The sequence below is a fragment of the Bos taurus genome, chromosome 5, assembly GCF_002263795.3.
Source record: "Bos taurus isolate L1 Dominette 01449 registration number 42190680 breed Hereford chromosome 5, ARS-UCD2.0, whole genome shotgun sequence".
Classification (NCBI taxonomy): Eukaryota; Metazoa; Chordata; class Mammalia; order Artiodactyla; family Bovidae; genus Bos; species Bos taurus.
Genome location: NC_037332.1, coordinates 37217962 through 37244761, shown reverse-complemented (window position 1 = coordinate 37244761; position 26800 = coordinate 37217962). Strand labels below are relative to the sequence as shown.

Genomic DNA, 26800 nt, shown 5'->3' with positions numbered 1-26800 from the left:
GTTTACTGTACTTACTATACAACTTACTACTAACTTGAACTCAAAACACAAAAGCATCTCATTCATTACATGGAAATATTTACACTTGTACAACCCAAGACATTTATATTGTTCCACGTAAAATTATTTTCTGAGGCTTAAAATCACCATACATATACTATATTCAGTTCAGTTCAGTTCAGTCCAGTTCAGTCCAGTCACTCAGTCGTGTCCGACTCTTTGCAACCCCATGAACTGCAGCATGCCAGGCCTCCCTGTCCATCACCAATTCCCGGAGTTCACTCAGACTCACGTCCATCGAGTCGGTGATGCCATCCAGCCATCTCATCCTCTGTCGTCCCCTTCTCCTCCTGCCCCTAATCCCTCCCAGCACCAGAGTCTTTTCCAATGAGTCAACTCTTCACATGAGGTGGCCAAAGTACTGGAATTTCAGCTTTAGCATCATTCCTTCCAAAGAACACCCAGGACTGATCTCCTTTAGAATGGACTGGTTAGATCTCCTTGCAGTCCAAGGGACTCTCAAGAGTCTTCTCCAGCACCACAGTTCAAAAGCATCAATTCTTCGGCGCTCAGATTTCTTCACAGTCCAACTCTCACATCCATACATGACCACAGGAAAAACCATAGCCTTGACTAGAAGGGCCTTAGTTGGCAAAGTAATGTCTCTGCTTTTGAATATGCTATCTAGGTTAGAGGAACATAATTGAAAAACCAAAAGCAAGGCAGCAGAATGGGACTAGAACAGCTGGACCAAAATTTAAACATTTTTGGAGAAGAAACACAACATTGAATTTGCAAGAAGGAGTTAAGAAAAACACTGAAATAATTAATTAGACAAGAGTCTCTCAAGAAAGTCACCACCTTCATGCTGTTCAGGTAGGGCAGGGCTTTTCCTTGCAATACCCCTTCTGGTAACATGCAATTTCCCAAGCTCCCTCCTTCTCTTCCAAAATGTATGTTCTGTGCTCCCTTCATTCTAGACAACTACCAACTAATCTTTTAAACTAAATACAAATATTTTAACTGGATCTAAAATGTGACTGCTACTTCCCCCATTAGGCTGAACTGTTATAACTCAAAGAAGTTACATTAATGGTGTTATTGTAGACACCATGGCAGGCCAGAGGGTGATTGGGATTCACTATCTTTATTGGTGCCCCTTAAATCATACACAAAAGCAATTGCTTTTGACCAGCTCTGGAAAGTCACCTTTGTTCAAAACCTCTGTTGTATACTTGGTATGTGCCTTTGGGTAAGTGCCTGTGTTGGAGGTAGAGAACAGAGTATCAGCCAGCTAACATGTTGTCTTACTCAGGCCTAGAAGAATGTACTACTTACTACTAATTTTGCATGATTTAGGGGAAACTATGGAAATTTCCCCTCCTACTGGCTCTAAACATGCTGATGACAACCCACCCTTCTTCCCTGACTTGTTTGTAACTAAAACTTGAATTCTAGAACTGAAGTTTTGTTAAATATGTCTTCTTTGCAGTGAAAATTCAAATCCAAAATTTAACACCTGGGAAGACAACACATTAGATTACCAACAACAGAGTAGAACTGCAAGAAAATTAGGTAATGATGAAGAGGGTTGGGATATGCAAGGTAGGTCTCTATTTTCACCCCTGGAGTATTTATCCTCAGCCTAAGTTTTGAGGTCAATAGATCCCTGGAGTTATCATAAATCCTTAGAGAACAAAGAAAGAGTGTGTGTGGTATGTGTCCATGTGTGTGTGTGCCTGCACGTGTGTGTGTTGTATGTGTGCACAAGGAGGAAGAGGAGGAAAGGGACAGCCTACACATATTTGCATTTTGCTATCTGCCAAACGACTTTGCCTTTTAATATCAGAGAAACAAGAACAATCTCTAGAAAGTCTATAAGAAGATCTTGTAGCCCTGTCTTAAGAAGCCTCAGCGAGAGGCCAGAGACAGAATAATAAATGAGTTTAAGTGCAGTTAGCTTCATGCAGGAACATCAGCTTAGCAGGGACAAAACATGAAACAGACCCATGGTTCAAATATACCACTGAATATCTAGACTATTTCCTGAAATGAGCTTCTTGGATATAAATAGCATAGTAATACAAATATGCATACTTTTTACTACCACCACTTTCACTGTTTCTGGACTCTACTTGGCAATAAATCTGAAAATGCAATGCAGTTGGTTAAGGAGAGTTACTTTTTTGAAGTTTAATGAGCATGATGGCTAATAGGGACCATGCTTTAAAATTCCACGTAGGGACAAAATAATATTGAAAAAGACTTTTTTTAAAATTAATGATACCACTATCTTTTTTTATTTCACACATAGACAAATTCTTTATAAGTTAATTGTACTAAAAAAAGACACCTGACAGCTAATAATTTGATTACCACTCTTAACCAGATTAAACTGGTCTTGTTTAACAAACACATCATTAGTTTAGTCATGATAATGGATAGTTGCAGTGGTCTTTTTAATATTTACTAAGAAATTTAGAAAATTGTTAGATGGTATAAAGACATAATTTTAAAAGTTTCAACTTTACCACACAGAAAAATATTGTTAGTATTTTGACTAGTTCCTTCTAGAATTTTTCTTGTGTGCTGAGTGTACAGTTGATATTCTGATTGTAGCTGTTACTTTGTTTTTGATTTGCAATCATCCTAATTTTAACAAATAATTTTTTGCTTTATGAGACAAATGGAAAAATTTAATCACTAAAATATATATTTGATTATTTAGTAACAGTTGTTCTTTTTTAACATAACATTATTGAAATTATGTATCAGAAATAAAAAGTGAAGGGTAGTCGCTGAATGGTGTGATGCCTTGGATTTCCTTTAAAATAAACCAGAATGAGATGGAGTGATAAAGAGTAGGAGTTAATTGTTATTGAAGATAAATGATGGGTACATGGAGGTTTATGACAGTATTCTTCAATGAAAAGTTTAATATAGTTAAGTAAGTTTTAGTCTATGATTTGTGAAATTATATGTTTCATATACATATTTATTCATAAGCACCTTGTTTAACTTCACTATATAACTTAAGATTTCTATACTCATTAATTTTTAAGCTAGTTTAACTTGTTAAAAGCAGAAACGGGTGTATCAGTTCATTTCAGTTCAATTCAGTTGCTCAGTCGTGTCCGACTCTTTGTGACCCCATGAATCACAGAACGCCAGGCCTCCCTGTCCATCACCAACTCCCGGAGTTCACTCAGACTCACGTCCATCGAGATAATGTCACTCAAATCACTGTTTGGTTAATTTTTTTCTAAGGCTTTCTTCGGCTTTTTTGTTGTTGTTGTTTATTTTTGGCCTAAAATTAGTTTGTTATATTAATATTATTAATTATTAATAATATTAATGTTATTGTTCTTTCTTCATTTGTGTGTATACATTTTACTGATGCCTCTCTAGTAAAAGGCAACCCACTCCGGTGTTCTTGCCTGGAGAATCCCAGGGGGAGCCTGGTGGGCTGCCATCTATGGGGTCACACAGAGTCGGACACGACTGAAGCGACTTAGCAGCAGCAGCAGTCCTGCTTAAGTTTTTTACCTTACATTTTAACTTCTGCATCTTTTTTGTTTGTTTGTCCTTGCTTGATAATTCTTGAGCATCCATTGTTGTTCCAATTATTGTTTAACACTCTCTGACATTTTGACTTTAGAGTATCTGTTTAAGAAGCATATAGTTGTTTTTTATAAAAATAAACATGCCTGGTGGCTCAGATGGTAAAGATCCCACCTGCAATGCCAGAGACCTGGGTTCAATCCCTGGGTTGGGAAGATCCCCTGGAGAAGAAAAAGGCAACCCACTCCAGTATTCTTGCCTGGAGAATTCCATGGACAGAGTAGACTGGTGGGCTCCAGTCATAGGGCTGAAAAGAGTCAGATATGACCGACTGACTATCACTTTCACAAAATTTATTTTGTCTCAAATTCTAATTGTAATTTTCATCTTGGGTTTCATTTATTTATTTTTCTCACTGGTAAATATGTGTGGATGCATGCACACTCATACATAAGTGTACATACACAGAACATAGGGACCATACATACGTATATACAACATATGGGCCATTTATATTTCCTCTCAAGTTCAGCAGAAACTTGGTAGTTATATAACTTGCTTTTAGTTCTACCACTAATAAAATTTAAGTACTATAAAAACATTTTACTCCTATTTTTAATGTTTGAAAGCCAGAAATGAAAAAGGTTAATTCTACCCTATATAAGATGAGAAACCCAACACATCTTCACTTTCCTGTCTACACCCTCCCCATTACTGTTATTTGTAGATGTAATATACGCTTTGTTTTCAAAATATTAAATTGTTTACACAAGATAGTTTCTCTTTTAGATTGTCTGACTTACAATTCTCCTCTGTAGAATTCACAATAACAAACATATCTAGATAACATATTTGATTGGTTTTAATGTTCATTTGTAACTTTACATTATGGAATATATGTGGTTTTTAAAACTTTTATTGGAGTATAGTTGCTTTACAATGTTGTGTTCATCTCTGTTGTATAGCAAGGTGAATCAGTTATATGCTTTCATATATTCTGTCTTTTTTTAGATTTCCTTTCCATTTAGGTCCCCACAGAGCACTGAGTAAAGTTCTCTGTGCTATACAGTAGGTTCTTATTAGTTATTTATTTTTCTATATAGTAGTACATATAAAACATTATAGTATGTATATTGTAAAACATTATAAAACACAGAATTCCAATCTCACCTTATGTTGTTTATTTCTAAATCTGCAGTACTAGAAGAATTTATTTCCTTCAAATTATCCTGTGAGAAACTATAAGGAAAAGGAACACTTCCTTACTCAGTCTACAAGGCCAAACTACAGATACCAATGCCATTCAAAGATATTACAGCAAAGAAAGCTACAAGCCAATACACTGTGAACTTAACTGAAGAATTCTTAAGGAAATGTGGCAAATAGAATCCAGAAACTATATTTCTGTCTTTGTGCCAGTACCATACTGTCTTGATAACTGTGGCTTTGTAGTAGAGCCTGAAGTCAGGTAGGTTGATTCCTCCAGTTCCATTCTTCTTTCTCAAGATAGCTTTGGCTATTCGAGGTTTTTTGTATTTCCATACAAATTGTGAAATTATTTGTTCTAGCTCTGTGAAGAATACTGTTGGTAGCTTGATAGGGATTGCATTGAATCTATAAATTGCTTTGGGTAGTATACTCATTTTCACTATATTGATTCTTCCAATCCATGAACATGGTATATTTCTCCATCTATTAGTGTCTTCTTTAATTTATTTCACCAGTGTTTTATAGTTTTCTATATATAGGTCTTTAGTTTCTTTAGGTAGATATATTCCTAAGTATTTTATTCTTTCCATTGCAATGGTGAATGGAATTGTTTCCTTAATTTCTCTTTCTGTTTTCTGTTTTCTCTTTCTGTTTTCCTATTAGTGTATAGTAATGCAAGGGATTTCTGTGTGTTGATTTTATATCCTGCAACTTTACTATAGTCATTGATTAGTTCTAGTAATTTTCTAGTGGAGTCTTTAGGGTTTTCTATGTAGAGGATCATGTCATCTGCAAATAGTGAGAGTTTTACTTCTTCTTTTCCAATTTGGATTCCTTTTATTTCTTTTTCTGCTCTGATTGCTGTGGCCAAAACTTCCAAAACTATGTTGAATAGTAATGGTGAAAGTGGGCACCCTTGTCTTGTTTCTGACTTTAGAGGAAATGCTTTCAATTTTTCACCATTGAGGATAATGTTTGCTGTGGGTTTGTCATATATAGCTTTTATTATGTTGAGGTATGTTCCTTCTATTCCTGCTTTCTGGAGAGTTCTTATCATAAATGGATGTTGAATTTTGTCAAAGGCTTTCTCTGCATCTATTGAGATAATCATATGGTTTTTATTTTTCAATTTGTTAATGTAGTGTATTACATTGATTAATTTGCGGATATTGAAGAATCCTTGCATCCCTGGGATAAAGCCCATTTGGTCATGGTGTATGATCTTTTTAATGTGTTGTTGGATTCTGATTGCTAGAATTTTGTTAAGGATTTTTGCATCTATGTTCATCAGTGATATTGGCCTGTAGTTTTCTTTTTTTGTGGGATCTTTGTCAGGTTTTGGTATTAGGGTGATGCTGGCACAAAGACAGAAATATAGATCAATGGAACAAAATAGAAAGCCCAGAGATAAATCCACGCACATATGGACACCTTATCTTTGACAAAGGAGGCAAGAATATACAATGGATTAAAGACAATCTCTTTAACAAGTGGTGCTGGGGAAACCGGTCAACCACTTGTAAAAGAATGAAACTAGAACACTTTCTAACACCATACACAAAAATAAACTCAAAGTGGATTAAAGATCTAAACGTAAGACCAGAAACTATAAAACTCCTAGAGGAGAACATAGGCAAAACACTCTCTGACATACATCACAGCAGGATCCTCTATGACCCACCTCCCAGAATATTGGAAATAAAAGCAAAAATAAACAAATGGGACCTAATTAACCTTAAAAGCTTCTGCACATCAAAGGAAACTATTAGCAAGGTGAAAAGGCAGCCTTCAGAATGGGAGAAAATAATAGCAAATGAAGCAACTGACAAACAACTAATCTCAAAAATATACAAGCAACTTCTATAGCTCAACTCCAGAAAAATAAACGACCCAATCAAAAAATGGGCCAAAAAACTAAATAGACATTTCTCCAAAGAAGACATACAGATGGCTAACAAACACATGAAAAGATGCTCAACATCACTCATTATCAGAGAAATGCAAATCAAAACCACTATGAGGTACCATTTCACACCAGTCAGAATGGCTGCGATCCAAAAGTCTACAAATAATAAATGCTGGAGAGGGTGTGGAGAAAAGGGAACCCTCTTACACTGTTGGTGGGAATGCAAACTAGTACAGCCGCTATGGAGAACAGTGTGGAGATTCCTTAAAAAACTGGAAATAGAACTGCCTTATGATCCAGCAACCCCACTGCTGGGCATACACACTGAGGAAACCAGAAGGGAAAGAGACACGTGTACCCCAATGTTCATCGCAGCACTGTTTATAATAGCCAGGACATGGAAACAACCTAGATGTCCATCAGCAGATGAATGGATAAGAAAGCTGTGGTACAATTACACAATGGAATATTACTCAGCCATTAAAAAGAAAACATTTGAATCAGTTCTTATGAGGTGGATGAAACTGGAGCCTACTATACAGAGTGAAGTAAGCCAGAAGGAAAAACACCAATGCAGTATAATAACACATATATATGGAATTTAGAAAGATGGTAACAATAACCCTGTGTACGAGACAGCAAAAGAGACACTGATGTATAGAACAGTCTAATGGACGCTATGGGAGAGGGAGAGGGTGGGAAGATTTGGGAGAATGGCAATGAAACATGTAAAATATCATGTATGAAATGAGATGCCAGTCCAGGTTCGGTGCACGATACTGGATGCTTGGGGCTGGTGCACTGGGATGACCCAGAGGGATGGTATGGGGAGGGAGGAGGGAGGAGGGCTCAGGATGGGGAACACATGTATACCTGTGGCGGATTCATTTTGATATTTGGCAAAACTAATACAATTATGTAAAGTTTAAAAATAAAAAAATAAAAATAAAAAAAGAATCCAGAAACTAGTTTTAATACTACTAAGTAGGGTTCATCCTAGGGATAGTTTTATAAGGTGATGAACAATCAATGCAATTTAACATTTTAGCAAACTGAAGAAGAAAAAATATTATCTTCTAAGTAAACACATAAAAACCTTTTGGCAAAATTCAGCATTCATTCATGATACAAAATCTTAGGAAAGGGAACTTCCTAAAGGAACTTCCTAAAATTGATAAAAGCCATCGAACATAAATCCACAACATTATACTTAATGGCTTTTTTCTATAATAAGGAACAGATAAAGGAAGCTGACTCTTATCCTTTTCATCCAATACTGTTCTGGAAGTCTAGATGGATTGGGAATGCAGAAGTAAAATTATTTTTGTTCAAAACAGTACAGTCCTAATTTCCACAATGCAATTTGCAGAGATGTGAATAGGCCTAGAAATTATCATGCAGAATGAAGTAAGTCAGAAAGAGAAAAACAAATATTGTTTTTGTTATATGAAGAATTGCTTATATGCAGAATCTAGAAAAATCTAGAGATGAACTCATTTGCAATGCAGAAAGAGAGATTCAAATGTACAGAACAAACCTATGAGAACCAAGAGGGAAAGGGGTGAGGGGACACACTCTTAAAGGGAATGGACCCAGCTCAGACCTGAACCTCATGGCTGCTGCTTCAATAACTTGAGGTCCATGCTGCCCCTGATAGGGTAGTGATGGCCATTGAGGAGAGGAGAAGTTCAAGCTAAAACCTCACTCTCTAAAGAGAGTTCCTAACCCATGCTTCTCCGGGCCGACCTCCTACCAAGGTGATAGATGGCAGAAGAGCCGGAGAATGAATATGGCTTGTGTTCATGTCAAATCCAGCTCTGCCACTAAAGTCACTGGGTACATGGAGACTGTATAAGGATGCACCCACATAAGGACAAGACTGCCATAGGAAATCCTATCACCTAATTTCAAAAAGAACAGAAAGTTAAGCAAAATGAGAAGACAAGAATTTATCTCAACTGAAAGAAAAAGAAAACCTCTGAAAAAAACAACAAAAGTAAAATACCAGATGAAGAATTCAAAACATTAGTAATAAAAATGCTAAGTGAATTAGGGGAAAGAATAAACAAATACAGGGAGAATTTTAACAAGGAACTAGAAAATATATATATATATATATATATATATATATATATAAAGATAAAGTCAGAACTGAAGAATACAAAAACTGAAATGAAAAACACAATAAAACACTTAAAGCAGACTAGGTGATACGTAATACAGGACAGAAATTGTATGGACCTAACTCTGATCTGATCTGAACAGAAGCAGAAGATATTAAGAAGAGGTGGCAAGAATACACAGAAGAACTCTACAAAAAAGAGCTCATGACCCAGATGATCACGATGGTGTGATCACTCACCTAGAGCCAGACATCCTGGAATGTGAAGTCAAATGGGCCTTAGGAAGCATCACTATGAATAAAGCTAGTGGAGGTGATGATACACCAGTTGAGCTATCTCAAATCCTAAAAGATGAAAGTGCTACACTCAATATGCCAGCAAATTTGGAAAACTCAGCAGTGGCCACAGTACTGGAAAAGGTCGGTTTTAATTCCAATCCCTAAGAAAGGCAATGCCAAAGAATGCTCAAACTACTGCACAATTGCACTCATCTCACACGGTAATAAAGTAATGCTCAAAATTCTCCAAGTCAGACTTCAGTGATTTATGAACCGTGAACTACCAGATGTTCAAGGTGGTTTTATAAAGACAGAGGAACGGGAGATCAAGTTGCCAACATCTGCTGTATCATCAAAAAAGCAGGAGAGTTCCTGAAAAACATCTATTTCTGCTTTATTGACTGTGCCAAAGCCTTTGAGTGTGTGGATCACAAGAAACTGTAGAAAATTCAAGAGATGGGAATACCAGACCACCTGACCTGCCTCTTGAGAAATCTGTATGTCGGTCAGGAAGCAACAGCTAGAACTGGACATGGAACAGCAGACTGGTTCCAAATAGGAAAAGGAGTACGTCAAGGCTGTATATTGTCACCCTGCTTATTTAACTTATATGCAGAGTACATCATGAGAAATGCTGGGCTGGTTGAAGCACAAGCTGGAATCAAGATTGCCGGGAGAAATATCAATAACCTCAGATATGCAGATGACACCACACTTATGGCAGAAAGCAAAGGAGAACTAAAGAGCCTCTTGATGAAAGTGAAAGAGGAGAGTGAAAAAGTTGGCTTAAAGCTCAACATTCAGAAAACGAAGATCATGGCATCTGGTCCCATCACTTCATGGCAAATAGATGGGGAAACAGTGGAAACAGTGACAGACTTTATTTTGGGGGGCTCCAATATCATTGCAGATGGTGATTGCAGCCATTAAATTAAAAGACGCTTACTCCTTGGAAGGAAAGTTATGACCATCCTAGATAGCATATTAAAAAGCAGACACATAACTTTTCCAGCAAAGGTCCATTTAGTCAAAGCTATGGTTTTTCCAGTAGTCATGTATGGATGTGAGAGTTGGACTGTGAAGAAAGCTGAGCACCAAAGAATTGATGCTTTTGAACTTTGGTGTTGGAGAAGACTTTTGAGTCCCTTGGACTGCAAAGAGATCCAATCAGTCCATCCTGAAGTAGATCAGTCCTGAGTGTTCATTGGAAGGACTGATGTTGAAGCTGAAACTCCAATACTTTGGCCACCTGATGTGAAGAACTGACTCATTGGAAAAGACCCTGATGCTGGGAAAGATTGAAGGCAGCAGGAGAAGGGGACAACAGAGAATGAGATGGTTGGATGGCATCATGGACTCAATGGACATAAGTTTAGGTAAAATCTGGGAGTTGCTAATTGACAGGGAGGCCTGGTGTGCTGTAGTCTGTGGATTCGCAAAGCGTCAGACATGACTGAGCAACTGAACTGAAGTGCACTGAGGTGATACAGAATGCATAAGTGATCTGGAAGATAAAATATGAAAGTTGCCCATTTGGATCTGGAAAAAGGAAAACAGATTCATAAAATGAGAACATTTTCAGGGACTTGTGGGAAATTAAGCATGCTGCTGCTAAGTCACTTCAGTCATGTCCAACTCTGTGCAACCCCATAGACAGCAGCCCACCAGGCTCCACCGTCTCTGGGATTCTCCAGGCAAGAACACCAGAGTGGGTTGCCATTTCCTTCTCCAATGCAGGAAAGTGAAAAGTGAAATTGAAGGCGCTCAGTGGTATCGGACCCTCAGCGACCCCATGGACTGCAGCCTTCCAGGCTCCTCCATCCATGGGATTTTCCAGGCAAGAGTACTGGAGTGGGGTGCCATTGCCTTCTCCAAAATTAAGCATATTCACATCATTATTATAAATAAACATATTCACATTACAGGGGTTTCAGAAGAAGAATAGAGAGAAAAAGGGTTGAAACTGTATCTGATAAAATTATGGCTGAAAACTTCCCAAACCTGAAGAAGAAACATATATCTATGTATAGGAAGGACAGAAGGTCCCAAATAAGGTGAAACAAAACATACCCTCACCAAGACACATCATAATTAAAGTGATAAGAGGAAATTCTACAACGTTAAGAGGAAATTCTAAAGGCAGCAAGAGTAGAACAAAGAGTCTTATCCAAGGAAATGACTGCAAGGATAATAGCTGATTTTTCTGCACACACTTTGTGGGCCAGAAGGGAATGGTATGATATATTCAAAGTGCTCAAAGGGAAAAAGATGCAACCTAGGATACTCTACTGGGACTGAATTAACAGGAGAGTGAAAATGGGAATAAGACACAAGATGGTTGCTTCACTTTCAGATGTGGACATCTGTTTGCTTTTGGTTTTTGAAGGCAGCAGTTGGCTATTATGATAATGTTTTGTTCCGTTGACATTACCCCCCAGTTCCCTTCCTAGGAGAGAATGTCATGAGCATCAGTGGTGGTGTCTCAGACCCCTCCTCCAGGCTCCCAGTTTCCTAAGCTGTGGTCTTAAAACTCTTCTTTGACCACCTGTTCCCAATTCTCTCTTTCACCTCCCTCCTTGCTCAGGTGTCTTTCATCTACAGACTATTTACTGTTGCATCTGGCAATGTTTGGCAATGTTTTTTACCCTGAGAAAAATCTAAGTGCATTTCTTTTTATGAAATAATTTTCATACATTAATAGCTTCTTCTCTGATGATGAAGTTTCTAGAAATGTCAAACATATTGACTACTGCGAGCTCTTCATCTTCCTTCTGTCCCATGGAAATCAGATTTCCAGCAAACTGCAGGCTCCCCTTGGAGAAGGCAATGGCACCCCACTCCAGTATTCTTGCCTGAAAAATCCCACGGACAGAGGAGCCTGGTAGACTGCAGTCCATGGGGTTGCTGAGGGTCGGACACGACTGAGCGACTTCACTTTGACTTTTCATTTTCATGCATTGGAGAAGGAAGTGGCAACCCACTCCAGTGTTCTTGCCTGGAGAATCCCAGGGATGGGGGAGCCTGGTGGGCTGCTGTCTCTGGGGTCGCACAGAGTCGGACACAACTGAAGCGACTTAGCAGCAGCAGCGGCAGCAGTGGCAGGAGCAGCAGCAGCAGCAGGCTCCCCTACATGCTCTCTGCTCTGACAAAACTTTTCTCAGGTAGCTGAGTGATGATTCAGCAATTCTCATGGACAGTTCAGTTCAGTCGTTCAGTCGTGTCTGACTCTTTGTGACTCCATGAATCACAGCACTCCAGGCCTCCCTGTCCATCATCAACTCCTGGAGTTCACTAAGACTCATGTCCATCCAGTCAGTGGTGCCATCCAGCCATCTCATCCTCTGTCGTCGCCTTCTCCTCCTGCCCCCAATCCCTCCCAGTCTTTTCCAATGAGTCAACTCTTCCCATGAGGTGGCCAAAGTACTGGAATTTCAGCTTTAGCATCATTCCTTCCAAAGAAATCTCAGGGCTGATCTCCTGCAGAATGGACTGGTTGGATCTCCTTGCAGTCCAAGGGACTCTCAAGAGTCTTCTCCAACACCACAGTTCAAAAGCATCAATTCTTCAGTGCTCAGCTTTCTTCACAGTCCAACTCTCACATCCATACATGACCACTGGAAAAACCATAGCCTTGACTAGATGGACCTTTGTTGACAAAGCAATGTCTGCTTTTGAATATGCTATCTAGGTTGGTCATAACTTTTCTTCCAAGGAGTGAGCGTCTTTTAATTTCGTGGCTGCAGTCATCATCTGCAGTGATTTTGGAGCCCAAAAAAATAAAGTCTGACACTGTTTCCACTGTTTCCCCATCTATTTCCCATGAAGTGATGGAACCAGATGCCATGATCTTCATTTTCTGAATGTTGAGTTTTAAGCCAACTTTTTCACTCTCCTCTTTCACCTTCATCAACAGGCTTTTTAGTTCCTCTTCACCTTCTGCCATAAGGGTGGTGTCATCTGCATATCTGAGGTTATTGATATTTCTCCCAGCAATCTTGATTCCAGCTTGTGCTTCTTCCAGCGCAGCATTTCTCATGATGTACTCTGCATAGAAGTTGAATAAGCAGGGTGACAATATACAGCCTTGACATACTCCTTTTCCTATTTGGAACCAGTCTGGTGTTCCATGTCCAGTTCTAACTGTTGCTTCCTGACCTGCATATAGGTTTCTCAAGAGGCAGGTCAGGTGGTCTGTATTCCCATCTCTTTCAGAATTTCCACAGTTTCTTGTGAGCCACACAATCAAAGGCTTTGGCATAATCAATAAAGCAAAAATAGATGTTTTTCTGGAACTCTCTTGCTTTTTCAATGATCCAGTGGATATTGGCAATTTGGTCTCTGGTTCCTCTGCCTTTTCTAAAACCAGCTTGAACATCTGGAAGTTCATGGTTCACGTATTGCTGAAGCCTGGCTTGGAGAATTTTGAGCATTACTTTGCTAGCGTGTGAGATGAGTGCAATTGTGTGGTAGTCTGAGCATTCTTTGGCATTGCCTTTCTTAGGGATTGGAATGAAAACTGAACTTTTCCAGTCCTGTGGCTACTGCTGAGTTTTCCAAATTTGCTGGCATACTGAGTGCAGCACTTTCACAGCATCATCTTTCAGGTAAGAGTCCAATATTTTTAAAAATCCACGTTTAGCCATAAGACTTTTTCACCTTTCTCACAAATGTGATATAGAATTACATTTTGAAACTATCATTCTTTATTTCTTCAAGTGTAATTATGAGTCATATAAATAAAGTTTATTTCTATATTTCTGAATGGTAACTAAGGTTAAATACACACACATACCCAATATAAATAGCTTCGTAAAGTTAATCACAAATACAATCACAATCCTTTTATTCTATAATTTCTTTGGTCCTTAAATGCTACATTAGCAGGAAGTCCAGCATTGTACTCACTTTTAAACTGTTTAGAAACTCTAGAGACTATTACAAAAGGCTCACTTCATTTTACTCACAACAAGAGAACACTATACTGATAAAACCACCTATTCATTGTTCCTGACTGCCATATGCCGTTTAATTCTCTTAGACATCCTGACAGATAGTACTTGTCCATTGCTGTGAGGGATGATTCCATTTTCTTGTAAATTGGTAAAGAGTGCTCCATAATGAGCTTCCAAGATGCAGCTTTAAGCACTCATTTCTTTTGGCTCAAATTTCTAATAGCTACCACTTATGGTAGCTTTTGAACTGTGGTATTGGAGAAGACTCTTGAGAGTTCCTTGGACTGCAAGAAGGTCAAACCAGTCAATCCTAAAGGAAATCAGTCCTGATTATTTATTGGAAGGACTGATGCTGAAGCTGAAACTCCAACACTTTGGCCAAAGAACTGACTCATTGGAAAAGACTCTGATGATTGGAAAGATTGAAAGCAGGAAGAGAAGGGGATAACAGAGGGTGAGATGGTTGGATGGCATCACCAAGTCAATGGACATGAGTTTGAGCAAGCTCCCAGAGTTGGTGATGGACAGGAAGCCTGGCGTGCTGCAGTCCATGGGGTCACAAAGAGTCAGACATGACTGAGCAACTGAACTGAACTGACCACTCAGGGAGTACAGTCTTCATATTGCTTTTCCTTCTGGCAACCACATGCATTCCACTGGGGCCTTTCCTCAGACCCAGAACTATGAGAACTCCCCTTCAAAGGGATACTGCCTTCAATAACACCCAAGTAATTTCCTGTCCCACTCTGTACCTTGATATTGCTGGCAATTTTTCTCTTTGAGAAAGAAAACCGTCAGTAATTGTATGATGTAATCTAGGATAAGATAAGGAAGCATTCTGGGAAGTTATCAGGCTAATTTTGATCACTGCAATCCTTCACCAAATGTCAAGATTTTAATAAAAATTTTTAAAATATGAGAATAAGATGTTATATTTTGCTCTCATGGCTCCACTTGAAAACCTCAATTTAATCGGTAGCATTGGAGGAGCATTGCTGGGGAGACAAAAAGTGTTCTGGTCACTAGCACTAATAGAATGAGTAAATAAGAATGGACATGTGTAGGCAGTCTTGAGCTCATGTGCCAACCTAGAAGAGAAGATACTATTTTGCAAGATGAGAAAATATTGGGCAACATGCTTAGAGGAATTTCAGTAGAGTCTCCAGGAAAACACCAATGGTAAAATGTGCCCTACACTGAGAAGGGCTTAGCAGCCCACTCCAGTATTCTTGCCTGGAGAGTCCCATGGACAAAGGAGCCTGATGGGCTATAGTTTGTGGGATTGAAAAAGAGCTGGACATGACTGAAGAGACTGAGCGTAAACACCCAACATCACATTTGATTCTTCTTTTAAAGCTTGTTGGTGGAGTTTCATTTTCCTTTTTCAATCGAAGTACAGTTAATTTACAACACTGTGTTAGTTTTAAGTTTACAGCAAAATAATTCAATTATTCTTATGTATTTTTCAGATTATTTCCCATTATAGTTTATTCCAGGATATTGATACTGCACTAAACAGTAAATCTTTGTTGCTTATCCGTTTTATACAAATCATTTTAAATTCTTTTAATTTTCTCCTTTCTTCTAAGAAGCAGTAAATAAAAGGCATTTGACTATTGTTTTGTTTTAAAGTTACAGTGACCTTGTTCGACATCAAGTTTGACAGTATGGGCTTGCATATCAGGTTCTACAAGTTCAGTTTTGTTCCCTTTCAAATGTGAATAATTCAAAGAAACTCCTCAAAGGAAAGCTCAAATTGAGGCCAACTTCCCAACGTACCAAGAAATATTATTCAGAAAAAACAAACTGTAACATTTGGTACAACTTACTTTGCCCAACTTCTCGAACCATATTAGTTTTATTAGTATTAAAAATCCTAGTTGTATCATTTCTGCAGCTGATAGTGGTTTGGTCCAAACCAGAGTCAGTGGCAGCTGCAAAAATAAGGAAACATCTTGTCTGCTGCCATGAGAGGATTAGAGTGTAACTCATAGCAAGCCTGCTCTATGCAGACTCCCTCAGGTTTATCGTGTAAGAATCAAAGTCACATGTCTCTACATGAGCCATGTTAGCTGAAAAACTTCCAGCCTAACAAGCTGAGAAATGTAACCACAAAAACCATGAGGCCTTCTACATTTAAAGGACAAATGAGTGAGGTATTCTTTTCTTAAAGGCCTTTTCTGTTACAGAAGCCTGTCCCATTCCTGCAGCTCTTAACTGATTCCTCATCCCTCATCAAAGATTTCCAAGGAGACAATGGTTAGGGAGGTACTTCTAACAATACAGACCTCTCCTTCAAGACCAGTGTATTCTGCTCTTCAGCTTCTACTGCCAATTCAAAGCCCCAAGCTAGTGTCTCTCAAATGGCTTTGAACCCATAAAATCATCAAAGCAAGAAATTCATGTTCATCCAGATCCTGTATATACATATGTATTAAAAAAAAAAAAAAGCTTCCTGAAAAATATTTATCCTTACTGCATATAATAGGCTCTGATAATCTCTATTTCATTTTGTTTAATTTTGGCACAGTTGCTTCAAACCACCAAGTTGACTTTGTTACACACAAGTACGTCATGACCCCCAGTTTATAAAGCACTGCCAAAGTTCAATACTTCTCACATCCAGCTGTTCAGAAAAATCACCCAGAGAGTCTTCGCAAACATTAAGTTAGGGCTCAGTTTAGTGCAGTTCAGTCGTTCAGTCATGTCCGACTCTTTGCAATCCCATGAATCACAGCACGCCAGGCCTCTCTGTCCATCACCAACTCCTGGAGTTCACTCAGACTCATGTCCATCGAGTCAGTGATGTCATCCAGCCATCTCATCCTCTGTCGTCCCCTTCTCTTCCTGCCCCCAATCCCTCCCAGCATCAGAGTCTTTTCCAATGAGTCAACTCTTTGCATGAGGTGGCCAAAGTACTGGAGTTTCAGCTTCAGTATCATTCCCTCCAAAGATATCCCAGGGCTGATCTCTTTCAGAATGGACTGGTTGGATCTCCATGCAGTCCAAGGGACTCTCAAGAGTCTTCTCCAGCACCACAGTTCAAAAGCATCAATTCTTCGGCGCTCAGCTTTCTTCACAGTCCAACTCTCACATCCATACATGACCACTGGAAAAACCATAGGCTTGACTAGATGGACCTTTGTTGGCAAAGTAATGTCTCTGCTTTTGAATATGCTATCTAGGTTGGTCATAACTTTTCTTCCAAGGAGTAAGTGTCTTTTAATTTCATGGCTGCAGTCACCATCTGCAGTGATTTTGGAACCCCAAAAAATAAAGTCTGACACTGTTTCCACTGTTTCCCCATCTATTTGCCATGAAGTGATGGGACCAGATGCCAAGTTAGGGCTAGGGAAGGGCAAATAGAGAGTGATGATACTAAAGGAAGACAGATCATTTCTGCTAATTATTTGCTGTATGACCTTGGATAAGTCACTTAACCTCTTTGAGTCTCAGTGTTCTCACCAGTCAAAGATAATAATAGGACCTTTCACACAGAGCTGTTGTGTCATGAAATGACATAATGCAGCAAGCCACTGCATGCTCAGTCATGTCCGACTCTGCAACCCCATGGACTGTAGACCTTGCCAGACTCCTCTATCCGTGAAATTTTCCAGGCAAGAATACTGGAGTGGGTTGTCATTTCCTACTCCAGGGGCTCTTCCCAACTCAGGGATTGAATCTATGTTTCCTGTGTCTCCTGCATTGGCAGGTGGATTCTTTACCATCTGTACCACTTGGGAAGCCCATAATATAGCAAAATACATTTAAGTATGAAATGTGGTAAGCATGGTAGGAAGGTATTAATATTATTCTTAACAATCTTGCAACCGTACTATTTCTCTGGTTGGGTTGCATTTTTCACAATATGTTGTCATCTACCTTAAACATTGTGCCTTTACTTGCATCAGAAGTGGGTTAGAACTCAGTCACCTCATTAATGCCTTCCCTGGCTACTAAATTTGAGGTGCTTAAATAAGTAGTAATGAGATGACCGAATCCTAACCTGCCTTTGACCCTCACTAAAGGTATTAATGAGGTGACCAGGTTTTAACCTGCTCTTGGCTTCATGTATATGGTTTTCAAAGCAGGTGAGAACCTGTTTTTAAAAGGCTATTAAAACATCAAGTCATGAGCCTCATTTGGCTTTTTAAAAACATGAATGAAAGATATAAAGGGGAGAAATATACAGAGTTAATTAGAAAGCCTCTAATCTTAATCTTTCACATGGTCTTACACCAATTTTCCTAAAGAATTATAGTAGATTGCAATTCACATTATTTAAGTAAATATCTGTGTTTTTCCAGAGAATTATTTTCAATTTAACACAAAGGTCCTAAATGGAATCAATTAGCAAGTATTTATTGAAAAGCTAACACTGACCACACTAAATGAAGTACTAGGAGGGTACTAGGAAAATGTGAAAGGTCATCTCTTCTCTTAAAGTGCTCACAGTATGCTTGAGGAAAACTGTTTTTAGAGATAGTACAGTTGACCCTTGAACAACACGAATCTGAACTGTAAGGATCCGCTATAGGCAGTTTTTTTCAATAGTAAATACTACAATTCTACAAAATCTGTGGTCGGTTGCAACTGCAAATGTGGAACCTCAGATACAAAGAGTAAAGTTATATATGGATTTTAGGATCTGTGCTTAATCCCAGTGCTGTCCAGGGAACAATCATCTGTTAGTACAAATTTGAGGCTAGTAAGACCAATCATTAGGAGATGATTGCCACTGAAAACACGGTTTGCTTCAGAGGAGGCAGGCAAGGCCAGGGGGGGCCACATGAGGAAGAATCAGGGAGGAGGTGAGAAGAGAGGAAACTGGATGAAAGACTTCACTGTGGCTCCTGCAGGAAGGAACAACTAGGCTTAAATTAGCTAGTTTGAAATGGTTTAGAATATTTAAGACATGGGAGTTATCACTAGTTGTCTGGCACTTTGCCCAGGATTGATTAGAGCAGGTGAGTGGTGGCCCAAGTGTGAAGGAAGTGATTGGGCTGTGAACCCTAGATCGGTTGGTTTGTGTGTGAAAAGTACTCTTGTGGGTGAGCTCTTTACCATCAGTAGGAATTGGCTAAACCTGGGAGAGGCACTTGCTCCAGGGTCAGCAAGGCCCCACGTGTCAAAGCATCTGAATGTCAGAGCATCAGAATATATAAAATAAAAGACATGCTTAATGCAGAAATAACTCAAAACTTGGTAAGTGTTAACAGCATAGTGTACCATTAATGTGTGTAATATACCAAAAGAATTGAAGAATTGAAAGAAAATGATTCTCAGCCTTGGCGATATTTTGGAATCTCCAGGAAATTACAAAAGTACTGCTCTTGAGACCCATCCTGGATTGTGACTTTAATATGTCTATGGTGCACCTGGGCATCAGGAATTTTAACATGTAACCTAGGTTAAAAAGCAATGATTAAGAGTAGGTGTGAACAGGACAGGTGGGGAAAAGCAAATTTGGACCTTTAATATCCCCAAACTGGCCAGCTGATGCCTCACCTTCTGCAGTAGAGAGAAAGGAAAAAAGGAGAAGAAAATAATAATATTGTAGAGAATAATGGATCTAATAATAATCTAACATGTATTAAGTAACTGCTATGTGTCAAGTTCATTTTAGGTACTTCAACACATTATCTAATATTCTCCCTAGAACCATAAAAGAATAGTATAAAATTTCTTAACTTTATTGGAACTGAAATTCTGAAATGGTAAATGATACGCCTTCAAGCCTCAGCTCATGTGTTGATAAAATAAGTGTATCTTCTCTCCCAAATTATAATCTTGTTATTTTTTAAAGAGGAAGTTATTTTCTCTCCAAGTATACAATATTTTCCCTATCTAATAACCCAAACATAAAATGTTTTCTTTATATCCAACTTTAAATACTTCTTGCTTTGACTAAATACAAATTTATTTTATTGCAAAGAAATCTTGAATCCTGATATAGTTTATAATCTTTTTTTGTCTAGCGTTTTAATTTCTGTTAGGCTTCTGTACCATCTCCATCTCATCTGGTTATGGCTAGACTGAGAATGAAAGTAGTGAAGTGTGTAAGACTGGGGGTTATCCAACCTTGGCCGTCCAAAATTTTATCTATACTGATTGGTCTAAAAGGGATGGTCACATGATCTAAGCTGAACCAATCGGAGTGCTTCCACTGAGATTGCAACTGGAGAAGCTAGAGAGAATGTGTGTTTATTTCTTGTGGATTGTAGGCTGTAAGCAAAGAGACCTGAATTTCCTTGAGGTCTTGACTAAGGTATGAGAGAATGAGATCAGAAGGAAAAGAGATGAAAAACAAGTAGATGTTTAGATAGATCCAAGAGATGGATAAGCTTCTATTATTATTTGAGCTTCTGGATTTTATCAGGCTTAAATGTAAACATCTCCACCCATGGACTTAATATTTGTATGAACCAAAAAATTTCCCTTTTACTTAAGACTTTGAATTTCTGTCATTTGCCGCTGTCAATTACACAATCAGATGTGTAATCAAAAAAAAAAAAAAGAAAGAAACACACATTATTTGGGACAAATACATTTAATGAATGTATACTCAAGAAAAGTTTAAACTAGGATATGTTTATCTTCTTATGTGGACAACTATTGCCTTGCACGGTGCAGGTTCCTCAGAATAAAATGTAAAATAAGACTGTTCTACACATTCAAAATTAATGATATGTTACTCTGGAATGGTGCTTTACAGAAAATGTCTAAGATTCCCAATAACAAATTAGTCAATCAGTCAAAATCAATTACTAATCATCTGCTGTGTGTCAAAAAGTGTGAAGTGTACTAGGAAGTTCCAAATGTGTACAGGGAGGCTCCCAAGATAGAGAGAACATGTTACTACTTTCAAGAAGCTCACTACTTGTAGGGAAAATATGGACCCAAATTAACCATTGCTTTAAGGTAATGAATACATGGTAAGTTGCCAAATGAGCAGTATGAAAATACTTTAAGGATTGTTTTGTTGTTCAGTCACCAAGTCGTGTCTGACTCTCTGTACTCCATGGACAGCAGCATGCCAGGCCTTCGTGTTCCTCACCAGTTCATGTCCATTGAATTGGGGATGCAGTCCAACCATCTCATCCTCTGTCACTCTCTTTTCCTTCTACCTCAATCTTTCCCAGCATCAGGGTCTTTTTCCAATGAGTTGGCTCTTTGCATCAGGTAGCCAAAGTATTGGAGCTTCAGCATCAGTCCTTCCAATGAGTATTCAGGGTTACATATGTTCAAAGGAATGAGCAATCATTGTTAGATGGAACTGATTAGAAACACTTTTCTTTATTTTATTAGAGGACATATAACCTGACCTGTGCCTTGAAGAATGGAAAGATTTAACAGAGGGATTACTTTTGCCTACAAAGAGAAAATCCCACATAACGTACTTGGCTATATCAAGAATCCAGTACTAGACCAAAGGTAGTAGAATTCAGTGCAGCAGAAAATCATCTCTTTCTCTTTACTCCCAAAGTATTATTACTTGTTTATTATTTGAAATGAAAAAGAATAGATGTAGTAAAAACGTAAGTCACATCCTGAGTTTCCTTGGTGGCTCAGATGGTAAAGAGTCCACCTGCAGTGCAGGAGACCTGGGTTTGATCCCTGGGTCATGAAGATGCCCTGGAGAAGGGAATGACTACCCACTCCAGTACTCTTGCCTGGAGAATATCATGGACAGAGGAGCCTGGCGGGCTACAGTCCATGGGGTTACAAAGAGTCGGACACAACTGAGTGACTAATACACACTAAAGTGCAAATGAAAGTTGGCTCAGTCGTGTCTGACCCTTTGCAACCCATGGAATTCTCCAGGCCAGAATACTGCAGTGGGTAACCTTTCCCTTCTCTAGGTGATCTTCCCAACCCAGGGATCAAACCCAGGTCTCCCGCATTGCAGGCAGATTCTTTACCAGCTGAGCCACAAGGGAAGCCCAAGAATACTGGAGTGGGTAGCCTATCCCTTCTCCAGCAGATCTTCCTGATCCATGAATCAAACCAGAGTCTCCTGCATTGCAGGCGAATTCTTTACCAACTGAGCTATCAGGGACATACACTAAGGCACATACTAATCCAGACAGTCATGATTCTTGCCCCAAAGGGATTTTATTCTATTTCAAATTTTCATAAAATTAACAAATAATTGCTTTGATTAATACCTATAGGACAGAGCACCCACCTCTGATTAAGAAAAGTGAGAATAAGATTCTTAGGCAAAGTATGTATCATTTGACCTAAAACTTTAGCAAAGGCTGACTAGAAGTTAGCAAAGATTCTGAAATGAGAAAAAGCATACATGGTGAATTGAAAGGTCAAAGTGGTTATAGTGGGGTATCTGAAAGAGCAAAAAGGGCAACAAATGAGTTTAAACTCTATAGAGGGGGAAAAAAAAAAAAAAAGGCCATTGAGCCTTTTCTCCAAGAGTGTAAGCCTCTGGTGCTTTCTAAGATATTTTCAGAGTCTATGAAGTCACCTAATTTTTGCAAAAATGCTGGTACAATATTTCCCTTTAGAAGCTCATTTTCTCATGAGTATACAGTGGGATTTTCCACTGTACATTTGGAAGATCTACATAAAAGAATTAACCAATATATTCCAAGTAATAAATTATGATATAACAAAACAGATGCATAAAAAATACATTCAAGGTATAGACAGGCTAATGTAACAGATTACAAAAAACTTCATGAACATGGTTTCAGATTCTATATGACAATTAATCTTTAAGAAACCAGCACTTTTTGAAGTTTAAGGTAGTATAAAAGAAGGATATTACAATGATCTAAAAAAATAGCCACTAAAATACTGCTCCCTTTTCCATCTGTCTGATACCAGATTTCCTTCATATACTGCAGTGAAAATCACAGATCACAATAGATTTAATAAAGACTCAGATAAGATAATTCCAGTTTATTAAGCCAGAACTTTAGAACAATGTTAAAACATGTAAAACAATTGTATTCTCATAACTACAGCTGGCCTTTGAAAAATGTCGAGGTTAATCCTTCATGTAATTTATAGTCACTCCATATCTGTAATTCCTCTGCATTCATGCATTCAACCAACCAACCATAGACTGTGTAGTACTATAATATTTCCTGTTGAAAAATATTGGTATGCAAATGGACCTGTGCATTCAAATCCTCATTGTTCAGGGGTCAGCTGTAATTTTGGGGGTAATGTAGTTATTCTGCATAAGAAAATATTTACTACTGTTATTTAAAAGATAAATTAATAAATGTTTTATTTTTGGCTATAGAGTGATATAACCCATAAGCTGTTTAAGGTTCTTAATAATTTTTAAGAGTGTAAAAGTGTTCTGAGACAAAAAGTTTGAGAATGGTGATCACAGAGTCTGTCATGGGGATTCTGTGTATATCTCTTTGAGAACTGTTTTCTTGATCCTGTGTGTTTGATGAATGTTCAGTAAGCTTTCTCAATAAATGTTGAGTCACTTCACTTTCATTCAGTCACTGTTTCGAACTGCCCATTGTTGTAAGCCTGAAAGAATAAATGGATCTTGCTTTCACATCACTACCGCCTCTTTTGTCCTGAATCCTCATTTCCCATTGATGTGTCAGAAGTAATGGCTGCTATTACAACCATTGAAGAGAAGCGTGTAAGGATCGATGAGCAACAAGATCAAATTCACAAATGTGTCTACCTCTCTGTAAAGCACTCTGTCTTGATTAAAAAAAAAAAAAAAAAACTTGAAATTGACTAGGGAGACAGTGTTGTTTCCCTGTGGTTTCCAGTACATTACAAAAGGCAAGACTTTTAAAGCACACAAACATTAGAATATTTGAAGGCAGCAAAAGTTATGACTTGTTCTCCAACTCTGAACCAAATACTTGTGGAAAAGATTTTAATGACTAATCCCTTATCTTTAGAAGAAGAAAAAAAATCTGATTTATTTCTTTGCTTTGAAGTTTCTGAATATTTCTGGCTGTTTGCCCCACATTTTGATCTTTGGATAAAGATGCTGTCCCCAGGCTCCTTACCTTCTGAGGTCCACTAGGAAAATCTCTCTGAAAAATGTTACACATTTTATGTTTAATACTTGATGGCTAAAATATTTCAGGAAAAATCTAAACATCCACTCAGATGCAAAACTCTATGATGGTCTGCAGGAACGTGGTCTGGACACGGAATAGAATGGTGCTGGGGGCAAGAAGTGACAGCTGCAGCCAGAACCCAGAGCAGGCTCTGCCTCTCACCTCTCTTCTGTCCTGAGGCATCGCTCTCCTTCCAGGTTCCAGCCTCCCTTCGGTGGGCTGGTTCACAGCAGGTATTAGGTTGCTCCTTGGAAAGGGAGCAGGACTCTCCTTGGAACTGAGCTGAGACCATTCCACTGTTTTCAGTTATAAATTTTGGCAATTTTGATTCCATGTTATCAGCCAGGGAACATCTTTTCAAATCAAAATCTAGCATCTGACTAATTTTAATTTGAAAGAAGTCTTTCTTATTTGGGGTGGGGGGGAAGTTAACATTATTTTTAAATGTTTGCTTATTTCAAATTGAATTAAAATGAAACTCAGTAGAAAAATATTTTTATGTTTGTTTGTTCCTATTTCAATTTGCTAGTCAAAGTCCCTTTAAAACTATATGTATAGAAAACTTCCAAAAATTATCTTTTCCTGCTTGCTTTTATTTATAAAAATATGTTTGTATCAATGTTATGTATTATTTTTACATTTTTCAACCCTTTTAAAACTGTATTAAGGATTGTTTAAGTCAACCCTTTAACAACTGAAAAAAATTATGTACAATTATATATGAAATACATGAGTGCCCTCTCTTGTCCACTTCAAAGTAAAGCAGTTTTTGTAATCAAAGGATTTTCTCCCTTTAGTGTTAGGAAACCAAATCAGCCAATTCTAATAATATATTATTTGCCTTCTTTCTTTGAAAATTTGATGTATAAATATATGATATATTTCATTAAGAGAGAAACATAATAGAGGATAATGAATTTTATCGTGAACACCATTTTTGCAAGTTAAAATGATAGCTTTTATAACACACATACCAGTTTTAATACAAATATATATATATGTATATATATATATTTTTAACCTCAGTCGGTACATTGAATGCAAGTAAACCTAACATTTAAAATGAGTTTCATTTTCATTTTGACTTAAAAGATCGCATTGTAAGTAAGTTCTAATTTCCCAGGAAGTTAAATCTATAAATAATAGTGTTCTTGATTTCACTTTTATTAAACAACTGAAGGGAAAGCAACACAAATATATCTATTGCTTGGAGCTGATAATTTCTCATATTACTGCTCAGTGATAGAGCTGTACAAAGAGTCATACTATGGTGCTATGAATTGTAAAGAACATTTACTTATCATTTCTACAGCCCTACAATTTTCCTCAAGGGGTATTGAACCAGACAAAAGTCTTTGTACCTAAGTCTTTGTGCTTGATCTGAAAGACAAAATTGGAGGAGAGATTTCAGAATAGAAAGACCTTATATGAAAAGAAATTTAATGTTACACTCAATAAGGACAATGAGAAATGCTCTGGTAGGTGTCAGAAGTCTTAGCCCATTTCAATTTTCATTCCTTGAAAGTTCTGAGTAAGTAAGAAAGTGCTGGGATCTGTATAGTTGCCTCCTGGAATCTCAAATGAGACAGTCTTTACCATATATCCATCGCATTCTGTGTAAAACATTTCCTGGAAGCAGGACAGGAAGTTAGATTATGAGAGGGAATTTTGCAAGAGCAGCACAGGTTTCTAAATTGAAGAATCAAGACCCTCAGCTCTCATTACCCACCCCACCAGGTTTTGCACTCTTGTCAAGAGTGCTGATTGCCACATGAGGTCCTGTAGTGCTAACACCACTGCAAATCACGTGGTAGAAATACTACAAGGATCGAGGTGGTCCCCACTGAGCACAACAGAGGCCCTCAGCAGGTTCTTTGCGGAGTCTAGGATCACATGCTCAAGAATGATCTAATGTCCATTTCCTTCTCCTTATGCTGTAAATGATGCTGTCTGATTACTTTCCATATCCTATTTTGATAGGGATAGAGTAGGATAAATTGTTTAGAATTCCCACTGGAGGATTAAAAACAGAAAGGGAATTTTAAGAGACTTTGGGAGACTGTTGTTAGCTAATGACCACTCAAGAAAAGACTCTAGTAAGCAAGCAACAATCACATATGTACTTAAAGTACAAGACAACAGATAAGTGGTTTGAATCTTGTTACATGAAGTAAGGGAGTCCTTAAAGAGAATTATTTCTGCATGTAGCCAAGACAGAAATATAGGTGAAAAAGGAAAGAAACCAAGTGAAAGTGGATATTATACTGAAATCTGAGATGAATTACCATATTTTAGTATATGTTATCATCCTTCTGTGAAATACATATGATTTAAAAAGCACCATGATCATCCCAGTTAGACCATATGGGGTCAAAGGAGGAATTAATGATTCAAGTTTTGACATTTATACAAGACTGAGGAAGAAAGTGATCTTCTCCCCTCCCAACTCTTTCTTTGATTATAAAAATGTCTCCCCATCTGTTCTTGGGCCTGCACTCCTTGCTTGCCCCCTTGTATCTCTCAGAAGCATCCCATGATAATAAACTCACTCTTTGCCCACCACTTGGACTGCAAGGAGATCCAACCAGTCCATTCTAAAGGAAATCAGTCCTGGGTGTTCATTGGAGGGACTGATGCTAAAGCTGAAACTCCAATGCTTTGGCCACCTCATGCGAAGAGTTGACTCATTGGAAAAGACCCTGATGCT

At 38.1% G+C, this 26800-nt stretch overlaps 1 protein-coding gene across 1 annotated transcript in view; it reads right to left on the bottom strand.

Annotated features, from left to right (window-relative positions):
- The window catches only part of LOC786089 (N-acetyltransferase ESCO2), a 170438-nt gene extending 146011 nt beyond the window's left edge, over positions 1 to 24427 (bottom strand). The window contains exon 1 of the mRNA XM_024992898.2: positions 24256 to 24427. Coding sequence (XP_024848666.1) covers positions 24256 to 24427 — 172 coding nt within the window. The remainder of the gene's footprint in view (positions 1 to 24255) is intronic.
- Between the last annotated feature and the right edge of the window lie 2373 nt (positions 24428 to 26800).